We start from the raw sequence: 14,642 nt of genomic DNA on the forward strand, positions 1-14,642 counted from the left end.
TGGATTTGTATATATGCCACCTTGTCCAGTATCTTCAGAAGGAACGGTACCGTAGTAATAGGTCTATAGTTAGTGGGTATAGTGGGGTCTAGAGTAGCCTTTTTTAAGAGTGGGAGCACCCAGGACTCTTTTAAGTTACTGGGGATAATGCCTGTGGTAAAGGAGGCATTAATTAACTTGGTGATAAATGGTGCTAGATCTCGTGCGGCATCTTTGATGAGTTGTGCTGGACATAAGTCTCCTTTGCAGTTGGACGGTTTTAGACCGAGTATTACTTTCTCTACTTCTAGTATGGAGACTTTGGTTCAAGGAGTTTAATAAAATGTATTGAAAAGACATTCATGTTGTGCTTTAAAATTAGTAATAAGACAGATTCTTGCTCACACCAGTTAAACTCCAACAGGTCATAAATTAAACATTCTACCACAAACAGTTCCTTGTCTATTATCGACTGCAATGTGTCACAGAAAGGCATTGTGACGTCACAACGGAAGTGTAATAACTGATTACAGAGCTGTTTTGTCATGTTATTACTGGTCAGTTGTGATGTCAAATTATTTCCAGGCTTTTATTCAGATATTGCAGGGTATCATGTATTACCACGCTTGGCAGTGAAGCCAGCCAATCAGGAGGCACAGAACGCTGGCTGATATTGCTAATCTAAGCCTGCGTTCGAAGCCTCCTGATGGCTGGCTCCCCCACCCGTCATCTTCCCCCACCGACCCAGCAGTATTTTTTCCCACACCCCTCACTTCCCTGATTGCTTCTGCAGCTTCTGTCCCCACTCTGTTTGGCCGACATAGCCGCAAGCCCGAACTCCCGCCATCCAAGCTCCCTTGTTAGAGTGAGGAACGTTGGCTTTACGTCGGCAACCACTGGCTCCGCACAGCCATTCTGTACGACTCGCTGCTTCCACTGGGAAGCTGGGGGAACTGGCACCCATGTTTTTCCACCAGCGAATAGCTTGGATCAATCCACTTCCAGGGTCCGAGCCCAACTCTGTTCCATTATGAATGGAGGCATGCCGCTTTCCCAGCACCTGCTGTCCTCTGTCTTTTCCCTGGGCGTCCCTTCATGCTCTTGCCGACCATCTCCTTACCGGGTTCTCTCCAAGCCAGGGTAAGCCGGTCACAAACCCCCAACGAAGGACCAAACAAATCGGGCATGTCAGTAGAACAAGATGGAACATCTGGAACCACCTGAAAAGCAGCCGGACGTTTGGGTTGGAGTCCTTTTGAGTGGATAGCCACTGCAGGGGTATGTGGTCTGTGAAGATAGTGAACACCTGACCAAGTAGGTAGTAGCATAACAATTCCACTGCCCACTTTATGACCAAACACTCTTTCAATCATGGAAAAGGCCTGTTTGTGAGGTAGGAGTTTCCGACTAATAAAGGCCACTGGACGTAAATCCGCAACGGTCCCTTGTGAAAGAACTGCACCTAGGCTGGTACCCGATGCGTCGGTTTGTAGAAAGAAGCCTGCGGGGTAGCAAGGGTGCGGGATGTCCAGACTTTTCCCAGGAGGGCCACCATTCTTTCAAGCGCCCTTAGGGTGCTAGGCCACTCCCACAACACCCTAACTCCTGCTGCAAGGTCCGTGAGGGCCGATGCACATGGGGAAGCAAGGGCGCAGGGTCTTGTGCTCCTGCTGGGTGTTACGTGAGAGCTGGATGAGGGATGCCCATACTCTAAGACTTAGATTTGAAGGCCGGATTTCACCCATATTGCAACAGATGATCACCATCGAAAAGTTCAACGAGATTTATCCCACACAGTTAGCTATGCAACCTTGCGTTGAGGCCAGGTGCAAGATTTTAACGGTGAGGCGAAAATTGTAACTTGCCCCCCTCGCTATTGCGGGATAGGGTTCAACCAAGAAGCCTAATGGGTGGTATTAAGTAAACAGGGAGCTAACCAAGGAGGATTACACATTAGCAACCTGGAGGGCTCGTCTGTGGTTTTGACTAGTACATGTTTTGATGTTTTGGACAAACTCCCTGAGCTCTACATGAAGATGAATTAATCACTAAAGAAGGTTCGCTGATCCCCCTGGAACCCATTATCTACCCTGACAACAATAATGGCAATATTGCAATGGAAATTACAGAGAAAGACATTGGGAGGGAAAATTACTTTTTGATGTCCACCGTGGGTGACCTCCCCCTGCCTCAAAGTCCTCATGTCGCATACTCAGCTTTCACTAATGCAGACATTTTCCAACTAGCACCAGAGTCAAACAGCCATGGGTCAGTGCTAGGACCAATACCAGTGGTGATAGATGACTGACCAGTCCCCCCCATAAATTGCAATTTTGTGTGGTTAAAGGGTGGGTGTCAGCCACTCTTGCTACCCTTGCTCATCCACAAGAGTGCTTGCATGGTGTCTGGGCTTCTGAATGTGCCTGGTCCGCCTCAATTGGATAACAATCAGTCTATGCATGTAGAGAAAGCTGGTTCCCTGGATACGATGGATCGGTTGACAAACGTGGTGCCACAAGATTTTACCTCCCTTACTAGCAGCGTTTAGAGCATAAATATATGTTCAGAAAATAGTTCCTTCCTTTGTTTACCCCCTATGTTCTTGGGGTTGCTCCTGTGTACATGTGCTTACCAAACTCGCTGTTATTACTGGCTATGTTGGAAGCCCAAGATAGGTGACGAGGGGGTCCGACGGGGGAGATTTCTAATGGCCCACCAAGTTCAACAGGGTCTTTCCAACTACCCGTGTATTGCCCTGAGAATTCAAATATAGCTGGTATGTTGACTCTGGAAGACGGGACTGATTCCTGCAAATCTGACAATGTGAGTCAATTCCAGGCCTCTACTTATCATAAGATTAATAATGATATTGATGTGACACAGCCCCAAGACGATCAACCTGGCCAGTCGAACAGCCCAATGGCAGTTATCAATGCTCCCACCTCCAACATCTCATTCTATACGGGAGGGTGGGCTCACTAATACAGCGCCCGAGCAAGGTAAAAAACAGGATGTGGAACCCATGCCAGAGTAACCATTGTCAGCAACAAAACCATTGGGAGGTCAAGAAGGGCCACAGTGTTCCTTCATGGGGTATCAAAATTACTTCCTAACAAGCGACAATCGAGGGATGGACTTTCAAACAAATTTCTTCATTGGCTACGTGCATCAAGGGGATGTGCCTTTGTAACTAGGGAAGCCATAGCGAGCTGTCACAGAGTGTGCAATGAGGCGACAATCTCTGTGAATCCATCAAGCTGGAGTTCTGCGACCAAAGAGTGGCCAATGATGTTCTGAACAGAGCGAGGACCTCTGGCTGGTCAGCGAAGAGCAGGATTGCAACCAGACGCTATTCCTATTTGAGTTCTGTTGGCCGATGTGAATACCCCTCACACAATACTGTTTTGTCTGGTGCAAACTTAACACCACTGGGAAAAAGGCAAAATGGCATTTATCATGGCCCTATGTCTGAGGGATCTGGACTTGTTTTGTGAAAGCAAAAGGTATATTGACCTTCCCCCTTTTCCCTTTCCTTTTTTGATATGATTTATTGATAATTCAAAGCAAGTGTTTATCTTTGTTATTGTGTTAAGATGCACTTTGATGGCCTGATGGCCGAATAAAGCATTTTGATGATGAGTGTTGCGATAAATCCAGATATTTTAACACCGCAAGGGAGGATATGACCTCCTTGAGTACTGAGAAAGCATTCACTGCCTTCTCATCCAGAGTGAGGTCTTCAGAGTAGGAGGACTTCAGGACATCTGTGAGCGGGGTCGCTATGGTGGAAAATAGGGGTATGAAGCGCTGATAATAACCCAAAAATCCCCAAAAGGCTAGAATGGCTTTCTTGTTCGTCGGAAGAGGTATCTGTAGGAATGCCTTGACTTTGTTGGTTTGAGGCCGTATCAATCCCCCTGCTAACAAATATCCCAGGTATTTGGTTTGGCTGCTGGCCAAGATGGTTTTGTTCAGGTTGAGAAGCCCACTGTGTGCTAATGTAGCCACTACCTTGAGAAGATGTTCCAAATATTCAGGCCCGGTGCGACTAAACACCCCAATATCATCTAGGTAGGCTGAAGTATATGATGCATGTGGTACCTATATCTTATCCATCAGGGACTGAAAGGTGGCGGGTGCGCCATAGAGACCAAAAGGGAGGACTGTGAATTGAAATAATCCCTTTGGGCTGGCAAAGGCCGTTTTAGGTCGGTCCTGCTTCCAGAGGGGGGGGGGGTCTGCCAATACCCCTTTGTCAGGTCTATAGTGCTTAGGTATTGGGTGGTGCCCAGTCTCTTCAAAAGTTTGTCCATGCGTGGCATGGGGTAGGCCTGATAAGTGGAAATAGAACTGAGATGGCAGATGTCCATAGGGAACTGGATGGTCCCATCCGGTTTTGGAACCAAGACCACTGGAGAGCACCATGGGCTGGAGGAGAGTTCAATTACACCCATTTTTAACATCTTGTCAATTTCGTTTTGTACTTCATCTCTTTTTGCCTCGGGAATGGGAGATGGTCGAATCCATACAATTTTACCTGCAGAGTGGTCTATGGAATGCTCCATCAATGTTGTTCAGCCCGGTGAGAAAAGACCTAAGCGAAGAGGCCCAACACTTGTAGGACTTCTTGTTTCTCGTGGTGTTTTACATTAGCACCCCATCTTACATTACTCAGTTCTGACAGTTTGGCTCTATGGAATTGTTCCATATTGGGTTTTTCGGGAGGAAATCAGTGTTACCTCCTTGGCAGGCTCCTGCCAATCCTTCAAAAGGTTGATGTGATGGTTTTTCTCCTTAATCTGTCTATCAGGTTGAATTAGATAGTTCTCCCTGCCACAATCCAATACTAGGACTGGCACCTACACAGGTAGTCTGTCTATATCCATACAACATCATAGAGCACCAGTCACCCCATTGGTATGTTCACACTTGGATAGTCACCATATTATTTTTGATATAATGGCCCACATATATGACTATCCATCTATTATCTTTAAAGGCGAAATGAGTTGCTCGCCCTAGACGGTCACACCAGTAGACATGACAAAGACGATGCCACCCCATTACAGGCTTTTTAATGTGCATCTGTTGCACACTGAAATGAGGGATCCAAGCTAAGTCGGCGGCGATGCACTAGCATAGGCTCTCTGCATTCCACCCATTGTAAAATGGCGACAACGTCGGGACGTACGCATACGCCCATGCGTCATAACTATAAATACTGCACGCCTTCAAAAGATGGCGGCTACCAGCGTGCATTCAAACGCCGCCGTGAAACTGATACGCTATGAAACCACCGCCAAGTAAGTTACATCGCCTACTGATAGACACATATGCCCATTTTATTGCCCTGACGGTGCCCTAACTTACTTTTTGACCATCCAAAAGTTTTGAACACTGAAATTGCCGCCACATATAGGTGAAAAAGCACACCGCATCTGCCGGACTGAAACTAAGACGTAGAGGTCACTCCAACCGGGCCGTGCATGCTCTTCAAGTAAGTGGGCATGTGAAAATAAAGGCTGGAATAAACACAGACCATAGGAGGGACATTGCTAAAATTCCTTCTCTCTTTCTTTCCCTCCCCCTATCCCTTGCCCCCCCTTCTTTTTCTTGCACAAACAGCAGCACAGTTTTGCTATCGTGTGGAAAACAAACAGGCGATGTTCTGCCGCCATACACACAGGACAACTAGTACATTGTACGAAGAAGTTCTACACACTTCATACCAATAAAAGGTAAACACTAAATCACTAATATGTATATGACGTCAATAGGAGAAGGGAGAAAGTCTTTATAATCCCTTTCCCTATGTATCATTTTACAGTACAGAATGAACTACTGAGGCAAAGTGATGGTGCCGAATTCTGAATTTAGACTCCCACACGTAGAAGGAAGCTACGAAAGTAGCAGGTCAGTAGGGTGCCGAACTCTTGAATTGCTTTGTAAACAATCACGGTCACTTGAACTATAGGCTTTTAACAGTTTGTTTATTTGTATTTGTTTATATTTGTAGGCAGTATATGCTGATCACATTACTGACTGTTTCTCTGAAAAAATAACAGCGTCCTGAAGAAGGGGATAGACCACACTTTCCATACCAAGATATGTCAGTTGTAGTGTTTGTCTCTCTCCTGAAACACAAATCGGTGTAGACGTGCCATGATATTAGAAAGGATGTCATGTTTTCCTAAAATCACTTTTGATACTAACATCACAATTGCCAGACTGAATAATTGTAAAGTTTGACTCTTAAGTGGCTGTTTTCAATACATCGGAGAAAACGTACAAGACTGAGATCTTGACTATAATCTTTAAACATGTTGAAAGAATGCTGATTTATTATGATTTCTATATCTGTGAGTTGTCTTTTAGCCAGATCATCGGTATATGAGCTCGACAGATGGTCGTTTTTAACAATTTGAAAATGTATTAAAATTGTTCTTTTTGCTAAACACCTATGTTCACGTGATTGATGCCATTAAGTGTATATAATAATCACTTACAAGAATTTGCATCCTTATGTCAGTGTGTTGGGAAGTTGGGTAGCAAATGGTATACTTTTGTTTGTGTCTATTGAATTAGATAGTTTACTGGTAACAAAATCGACATCATGGTATATGCCCCCTCCACTGGGCCAGTATTTTGTTACTGCTTGTGGGTAATAACACCAGTAATTTGTTCCCTACCTTCAAAAGGACATCATCTGACAACACCTGTTTTAGTACTCTTGTTTCTCAGATGCCCGGCCTAGATTTGTTCATGCCATGTCTCGCAAGGTATATAGGTGGGTGTGCATTTCATCATATGCTGTTCGTGGTTGGTCATCCTATTCTTCCCATCCTTCCTTTGTTATGACCAACAAGGTTCTCGGTTGATGACTGAACAACAACTCTAAGGGGGGAAAACAAGTCGAGGACTGTGAGGTATCTCAGAGGGCCATCCGATCCATGGTAGAGCCCGGTCCCGATTTTTTCTAGTAGGCGCGGTCACCCATTTTAGCATTTGTTTTATGGTCTTATTGTAACATTCCACCAACCCATCAGTTTGTGGACGATACACAGACGTCCTCAACTGCTTTATGTTGAGCTGTCGACAAACGCATCCCATGATTTGTGACATAAAATTCCTACCCTGCTCGGTAACTATTTCCTTCGGTATCCCGACTCGGCCAAAGGAGGGAATGACCGGCTCACAGACCCACGTGGCAGAGGTTCCCCTCATAGGGAAGACCTGCGGACAACGTGTGGCGTACTCTACCAGGACTAACAGGTATCGATATCCTCTGCTGGAAGGTACAAGCAGGCCTACAAGGTCCATGCCAATGCACTGGAACGGTTCCTTTATTGAAAGCCATTCGTTATAAAGGAGCCTTAGGGGGAATAAAGGGATTGGTCTTTTGACAAATGGCCTAGTCCTGACAGTAGTAGTTGACTTCCCTATATATACCAGGCCAGTAAAACCGGTTGAACACTTTTTCCAGGGTTTTTCCGTTGACTGGTGATCCCCTGTTGGCTCATCATGTGCAAGTCTTAATACCACCTTCCTAAAGGGGAGCGGGACCAGGAACCGTTCCAGCCTGCTCCCATCCCTTTTCTTGGTAACGATCATATAGCCCAGCTCCTTCTTTGAAACTGGGTTCCCCATTTCTGTCAGTTGGTTTGCTAGATAGGGCTTGTTCTCTAGCTTTTTGCAGGATGGCATCTGTTCGTCTTTCCGCCCGAAAGGAAGCCTCAGCTCCCTCAGGTTGCCAGTCAACTGCAGCATTGTATATTCGTGGGTTTCCCACTTCCTTTTTTCTTCATCAACTTCTCTTCTTGTTTTTCACGTCTTGGTACTTCCGTACTCATTCATTATCGTTGACAGACTCCCTGAAAGTGGGGAGATTGGTTCCTCGCTGGGACTTAGGGCTCTGGTCTAGGGGTTTTCTGTTCAGTGAAAGGCCACCTCCCCACTGCAGGTTTTTGGACCTCTCCTATCGTACCGACGCCAGATGTCAGTTAAAGCCAGCCTTCTGGAACACTGTTGTGATGTTGATGGCCTCTGACAACGTGGGGTGATGATGCTGTCTAACCCATCTCTGTACAAGGCCAGGAAGGGCATCAACAAATTGCTCCAATTTAATTGTTTCCGGGTGATTCACCTGGTTTGAGCTTGATTTCTCGCAGTTGTAGGTGATAGGCCTCATCGTCCATATGAAGACATTCTAGAATAGCTTGTTTAATGTCCTTATTCGGCCTGTCTCCAGAAGGATTCGCGGCTTGGTAGGAGCCTTGCATGACGCCAGTAAGAAGTGGTGCGATATGATGCCCCCATCTCTGGGGTGCCCATTGTGCGTTTCGTGCCACTCGCTCGAAGTTGAAGACATACCCTGGGTCTTCCCCCGGTTGGTACTTTTGTAGAATGCTGGTAGGAACCACAGGATGTCCTCTGGAGGCCACCATGGCATCTGATCTGTTTCAGAGTTTCCTCTTTTTTCTCCTGGGTGGCACTCTGTTTCTGTATAGCCTGCTGGAAAGCCTGAAGGTCTGCCTAAGCCTGGTGTCTCTGTACCTGCAGCAATTGTTGTAGCTGCCGCTTCCATTCTGCTAGTGTTTTTATGATGCCTTCCATAATGCTTTGTCCTTGAATCCCAGCGCTGCCACCGGTTTTGTGACACAGACACTGGAGACCGAAGTAGGATAAACTAAATGAATTTCTTTATTCAGGTAGCAGGGCTTTGAAACGAAATATAACAACCGAGTTAGTCCTTAGAGTTCAAGTCTGCATTTCCCCTTTTGAATAAGGTACTCTATTCCTCCTCAAACAAGTCTGGATGGAACTCTCAATAGGCCCAGCGATAGGTCTCCTTGCTCCTCAGAACATGCATCTCCTGCAAGGATCAGAGACGAAAAGACACTTAGTAGCAGTCCGTCGGGACTTTATAGTGACGACTTGTGAGTACGGCCAATCAACTTGGCCGTTGCTGCTCGCGTACCCATTCTACTTAGTCCTGCCCCCTTCCCTGATGTTGGCTTCCCAGGGCCGCCAAAGCCCATCACCTCTGCTGCAGCGAGGCTGAACTCCAATCATCCATGCTCCCTCACTAGAGTGGGACCGTTGGCTGCACGACAGCAACCACCCAGCTCCGCACGGCCTTTCTGTAGGACTCTTCCACTGTTGTCCTCCCCTGTCCTCAGTCTTTCCCCGTGATGTCCCTGCATGCCCCTGCTACCTCGTACCCCGCTTGCTCCAAGCCAGGGAAAGACCGTCACACACCCCAACTTGTAAATTAAAATAAAAAAAGTCACTAGAATAACCCTGGCGATAAAAAGATAAATCAAACTCACGGAACCTTTGTCATTGTTTATCTGTGGATAAGAAGAGATGCCTGCCTGGTCAAACATAGTTCCTAATTGAGAGTGATGGCTTGAGAAAGCCAGCTCCTTTCAACAAAAGTGCATGTTGGCGTATTGTGTAATAAACACATTAGTGAAACAACGACTCCTGCAGCTTCTACGATACAAAACACTCGAGGTGCAATTGAAACTGTTAATACATCACACTTAATTAGAAACTGTTTATGACCAGAGTAAGGCTTTATTGTCATCCTCAGATAAATCAAAATCAGTGGCTCTTTACACAATGGAACATGGCCAGGCACATTTTCAGTAAAAAGCTATAGAAGGGCCTAATTCATCTTTTACCAACGATAATTTACTATAGCGTGGATTACGCATTCTACTGCTGTTACAACTAAATTAAACGAGATCAGGTTACAGCAAGTTAATCGTTGTGTTTTTTTCAAGTTGAAATCACAATTTAGTTTCTATTTTCTTACACATCTCCACAGTCTCCCTTGAACCTTGTGGGACAGATTCACATATCTTTTGTTTTTTAATGGGGGTATGTTTCAGCTACTTCTTTAAAATGTAGCAACCATCTCATGAGTAAATTACTCATAATTCACAAAAGGATGAACGAATGATTAAGAAAAGGATTGTTGATTTTGCGATTAGAGTTCAGCAAGACTAGGATGTCTGAAAACGGGAAATTTTAGGGAACTATGAAGGTCGGGGGGGCTCTGAATGGTAAGTAGGTACACGTTCACAAAGGTGTAGGTGTAGCTGTATGTACACATTCACAGCATTTCAGAACTGAAATATTTCTGAACCCAATTGAATTGTACCTGCTGTGTGAATTTTCCCGGTATGCACCACAGCAAGTTTTTTTTCCTATAAATGCTATGCTCAGTTGGAATGTATAGGTGGGATCTGTATCACTCATTCCGGGAACCAATGAATTAGTTGATGCCCAGTGCCGGGAGGATAGCTCGGGGGCAATGCCTTTGTCTTGGAAGCAAGACAATGCAGAGAAACACAGGTTCGAATCCCAGTCCTGCGCTTAGAGACTGGTCTCTGTGTTGAAGTGTTATAAAAGATTAAATGGCCCTCTTGGTAAGGATCCCCGTATATATGCACATTAATTTGGTGTATGTTTACATGGAAGTTTAAAGCCTGCTCCTCCATTTAATAACATGAATTAGTTGCAAATTGTTTATAATATATTTATCCTCACTCATTTCTGTGGTGTACTGGAGTACCTTTCACTTTCTGTATGGTTAAGGGGTACAGCCAGCCCCAGTGATCTGGCAGGTGGGGGCATGTAGCACTTCTCATACTAATAGTCGCTTCCACTCAGTATCTATTTATTTATTTAAATTTATATAGCGCGCAAACAGCCCAGGGGCATTGAGGGGCTGTTACTTGCAAGAGCTTAGTTACAGAGGTACAGGAATCAGTAGTCAGCCTGACGCATATCTTTTAATCACACATGTGACTTTATTGTGCCACTCTCCTACCAGCTGTTTATCGCCTTTATGTCCACTCACGTCCTGAGGCAGATGGATCACTCACACGGAAAATTAAGGAGGGGGGGTGCACAATGTAATTATGACACTTGCATCATTACCTGTAACTGAAAGACCAAAGAGTTCTTCTCCACCAGAAAAAGTGACATATTTTCTCCAAAGTTCATCAAACTTGGTCTGGAAGATTTGCAACCTGTCACTGGCCTCGCGTGGGGGAATGCCTTCCACTCCAGGCCCCCTGAAATCCAAAAAAGCAATGTAGAAAGTTACATGCATGCATGAGATGGTGACTCCTTTAAAGCAGCTTTCCTACTATCTGGGAACTTCACCCCTCATGTTCACTCCATGTTACCCCAAACTCAACATTGTACTTCTCTGCTCATATGGACTGAGAACTACACGGTTCACTTTTAGGATTACATTTGCTACACGTGGTTGTCTCAGAATGTGCTTTTCAACATCCTCTTGCCACTGATCTCACTGACTGAATACATGTTTTACTGTCATCTACTAAGGTCTGTGTTTCAGAAATGTCACCCTTCTGCTGTGTTCTGTTCCTGCTGAGGTAATTGTGAAGCTCACCGGCAGACACTATAAAACAGGCATATGGCTCATTTAGGAGTGCTCAATAGAAACGTCTCCAGTATAAACACAGAAAACAGATTGTGTACAACATGGCATAGAAACAGTCCCATATCGTAACTATGAGCAATGGGTAGGTGACAGCGGCATCAGAGATAATGGGCACGAGAAAAAGACACCCACTGTACATATTGGGCTGCCATAATAATATTCTTACGTTTTATCGTAGTCTCCGTAAAATTCGACGGCATCCGTTTGGAATTTTTTGACACCGCTGAGTAAATCCGTTTTCATGGCTGGCTGCACTTTAAACAGCAAATTCTGAGTTTGCACAACCTGTCAGAGAAACAAAGAAAAGCCTGGCTAGATAACAATGCAGAAGGAAATAGGAAAGGATGGGAAAGTGGCAAATCGCTACAATGCATTAGTTCTGCTTTGGTAGTCTGACACCAAAGGAAACGGACATGCGCAGCTGTCTGCTGCCTCCTTGTAAGAGGATAATGATGCTGCAGTACCTGAGTGTTGAGGTTCTTCCAGGCATACGCCAAACCATCAACTCTTTCTGCATTCCCATCCTGAAACAGCAGCTCGTATTTAAGCAGAAGGGCATGCGATTCCTCGATAGGCCCAATCATCATGTCAATCTTGATCTCTGCATCCCGGATCTCCTTCAGCCCATCCATAGCTCCGCGCACATCATCGAGGTCGTTCACTGGGCGACTCAGGCGTTTGCTCAGGTTGTCAATGAAGGTGTAAATTTCATCCATGTCCATAGCTGCTTTCTTGTTCAGAGCTGAACCAAATGCCCTCTGCCACAGGCGGCATTCCTGAACCAAGGCCATCTTCAGAGACTCTGTGGCGCACTCGATGGATCCCATAAAGCAGCTGTTTGGGAGTTCGTTGACTTGAGTTTCCAGATGCTGTGGGTAAGCAGATTATGGAAAGTTAAATCCCATGCCAGAGCGTATTGCCAGTGGTACAATTAGAAACACATTGTTTGTCCGTTGCTATAGTACTTACGGAATAATAGCTCAACTGACTACGGAATTCTGACATCACTGGGTTAGTGTCCAAAAATTCCTTCACCTTTTCCTCAACGTCCTTCAAAAATATAAAAAGAAATAGTGTTGTGCAATCATACCTCAATACATATGTTACAGAGCAAGGCTCGACATTGCTGGGACCTATTTAGCTCTAGCTTCAAGCCTAGGAGAGCCTGGCTATCTTGAAACCAACAGCTAGTAGCAGCTACTTTTAGCTGCCCAGGCCAACTGGTGCTTACAGATCTACACGTGACATTAACTTTGAATATTTGGGAATGTTAATAAAGAATAAATAGGATATAGCTAGTACACATGTGGTTACCCAGTGGTAGGTCCTGGCTACTGGGTGATACCTGGTACACTGGAGCTGGTTTTAGCTCCTGCTCATCACATCTTAATTTCGAAGCCTACAATGCATGTTCATGATTTTGCTAAGCATCCCAAATTCGACCAGGATTCTTGGTGACCCTTTACAAACAAAATGATCACCAATTGCCAGATCCATTGGAATGTTAAGATGTGGACAATCAATCATATTATTCAAAACGTGGTTTCCCAATTTAGATTCTGGTGCATCCAATGCCAAACAGGAAAAGTGCACAGCATAGCCAGCACTCCACAGAAAAAGCATCTCTCCACAGCTGTAATTTCCTCACAAGTACTCACCAATTCTGCCTCTCCTCTTGTCATATTCACCTGAATCCTTTGGCTACCTATGACACTATCGACACCCCCCTTCACTTCTGCTAGCCCTCACATGCCTTGGCTTTCAATTACTTTCAATTGCTTTTCACATGGCTGGCCAATTTGTCTCACTCCTGGAATACTAGTACCAACTCTGCCATCCCCTACCGTGTCTGTGTCCCTGAAGGGCAGTCCTGGGTCTAATTCTTTTAATTCTCTACACCTCACAGCTTGGCAAACTAGGCTCCTTCTTTGGCTTCTCCTACCTTCTCTTCACCAATGAAGCACACCTGCACCTCACCAGCCCCGCCCTTTGCCCCATGACCTATCATCTTGCATCACCAATTGTCTCCGACATCCATTGTTGGCAAGCCTTTTTTTCAGTTGCAAAATACCCTTGAAAATGTAATCTTTACACGAGCTACTAACACCTCAATCTCTTCAGCTTCCCATTTCATTTCTCCACATGCACTCACCACATTCACCAGGGCTCTCAACTTGCGGTTCCACTTTTTATAGTGAATTTATATGCTTGCAGTTAAACTCAACTTCTAGGGGTGCCAGGCTCAACCCTCTAAAAATCTGTTCAATTGACCGTTCTCCTAAAACCAGATTTCCACTCTTGCTCATATCAGATTGGACTAGTCTGCTCATGGAAATGCACCTCTATCCACCCATTTGACAAAGGAAAGAAAATTGCCACATGCTCACTTCAAAACCTTCCACGATCCACAGCATCCGCCCAGTCTCTACACGTACTCCGCCTCTCTAGGCGTAACATCTCCCTCTTTAAATGTCTTCTCCTGTTATTCATTGACATACATGGGCTAGCCTTCTTCTCCCTCTTGGCTGACTTTCTCCAGCTAATCCCCTGCGTGCCTTCTTCAATCCATCGTTGGACCTTCTTAGCCTCACTGTCCGACAGCGAGTGTCTCTGCCACCTAACCACTTATGAGTGTTCCCCCTACTAGTTCCTCTGAACAAGATCTCTTGGCACCTTGAAATAAAGGAATGCCCTCAATGTCCAATTTCAAAGAGATTCCCCTTAGCTCTTAAAAAAAAACCTTAAGAACATAGTGGCAAAATCCCTCCCATGTGATCCGTAGCCAAATCCTAAGCTGTATTTTTCTATTGCAAGTATTGTGCAGGACTCTCATGCTGCCAGTATGTGACTGTGCTGTGCCCCTCTCTGTGATCAGCTTTCCACCTTCACCTCTAGTTTCTTGTATCTTCCTTATTAACCATCATCTATGAAGCACAGAGCAAAAGGACTGCTTTGACTGCCATATGTCTTTTTCTAAAGTGTTTGTTGTTGAAGCACTAGTTTTCCTCTAAAAAATTAAGAAACACAGACTAAGTGATGTTAGGCTATCTATAATTCAAGGACTGCATTTACAGCATGCCACCCAGTCATCTCTAGGTCTCATACATGACACATGGAAGAGGAAACCCTGAGCAAGTGACTCAAAGCGAATATCATTAATGCTGCATCAGAGGCAACACTG

At 45.1% G+C, this 14,642-nt stretch overlaps 1 protein-coding gene across 1 annotated transcript in view; it reads right to left on the reverse strand.

Moving 5' to 3' along the window:
- LOC138497282 (dynein axonemal heavy chain 5-like) overlaps positions 1 to 14,642 on the reverse strand; it is a 1,499,851-nt gene that overhangs the window by 1,027,800 nt on the left and 457,409 nt on the right. The window contains exons 28-31 of the mRNA XM_069620634.1: positions 12,431 to 12,511; positions 11,926 to 12,330; positions 11,628 to 11,746; positions 10,930 to 11,066 (exon numbers count right to left, since the gene is read on the reverse strand). Of these exons, the coding sequence (XP_069476735.1) occupies positions 10,930 to 11,066; positions 11,628 to 11,746; positions 11,926 to 12,330; positions 12,431 to 12,511 (742 nt within the window). The remainder of the gene's footprint in view (positions 1 to 10,929; positions 11,067 to 11,627; positions 11,747 to 11,925; positions 12,331 to 12,430; positions 12,512 to 14,642) is intronic.

Source organism: Ambystoma mexicanum, chromosome 5q, assembly GCF_040938575.1.
Source record: "Ambystoma mexicanum isolate Mex_15411 chromosome 5q, UKY_AmexF1_1, whole genome shotgun sequence".
Lineage (NCBI taxonomy): Eukaryota > Metazoa > Chordata > Amphibia > Caudata > Ambystomatidae > Ambystoma > Ambystoma mexicanum.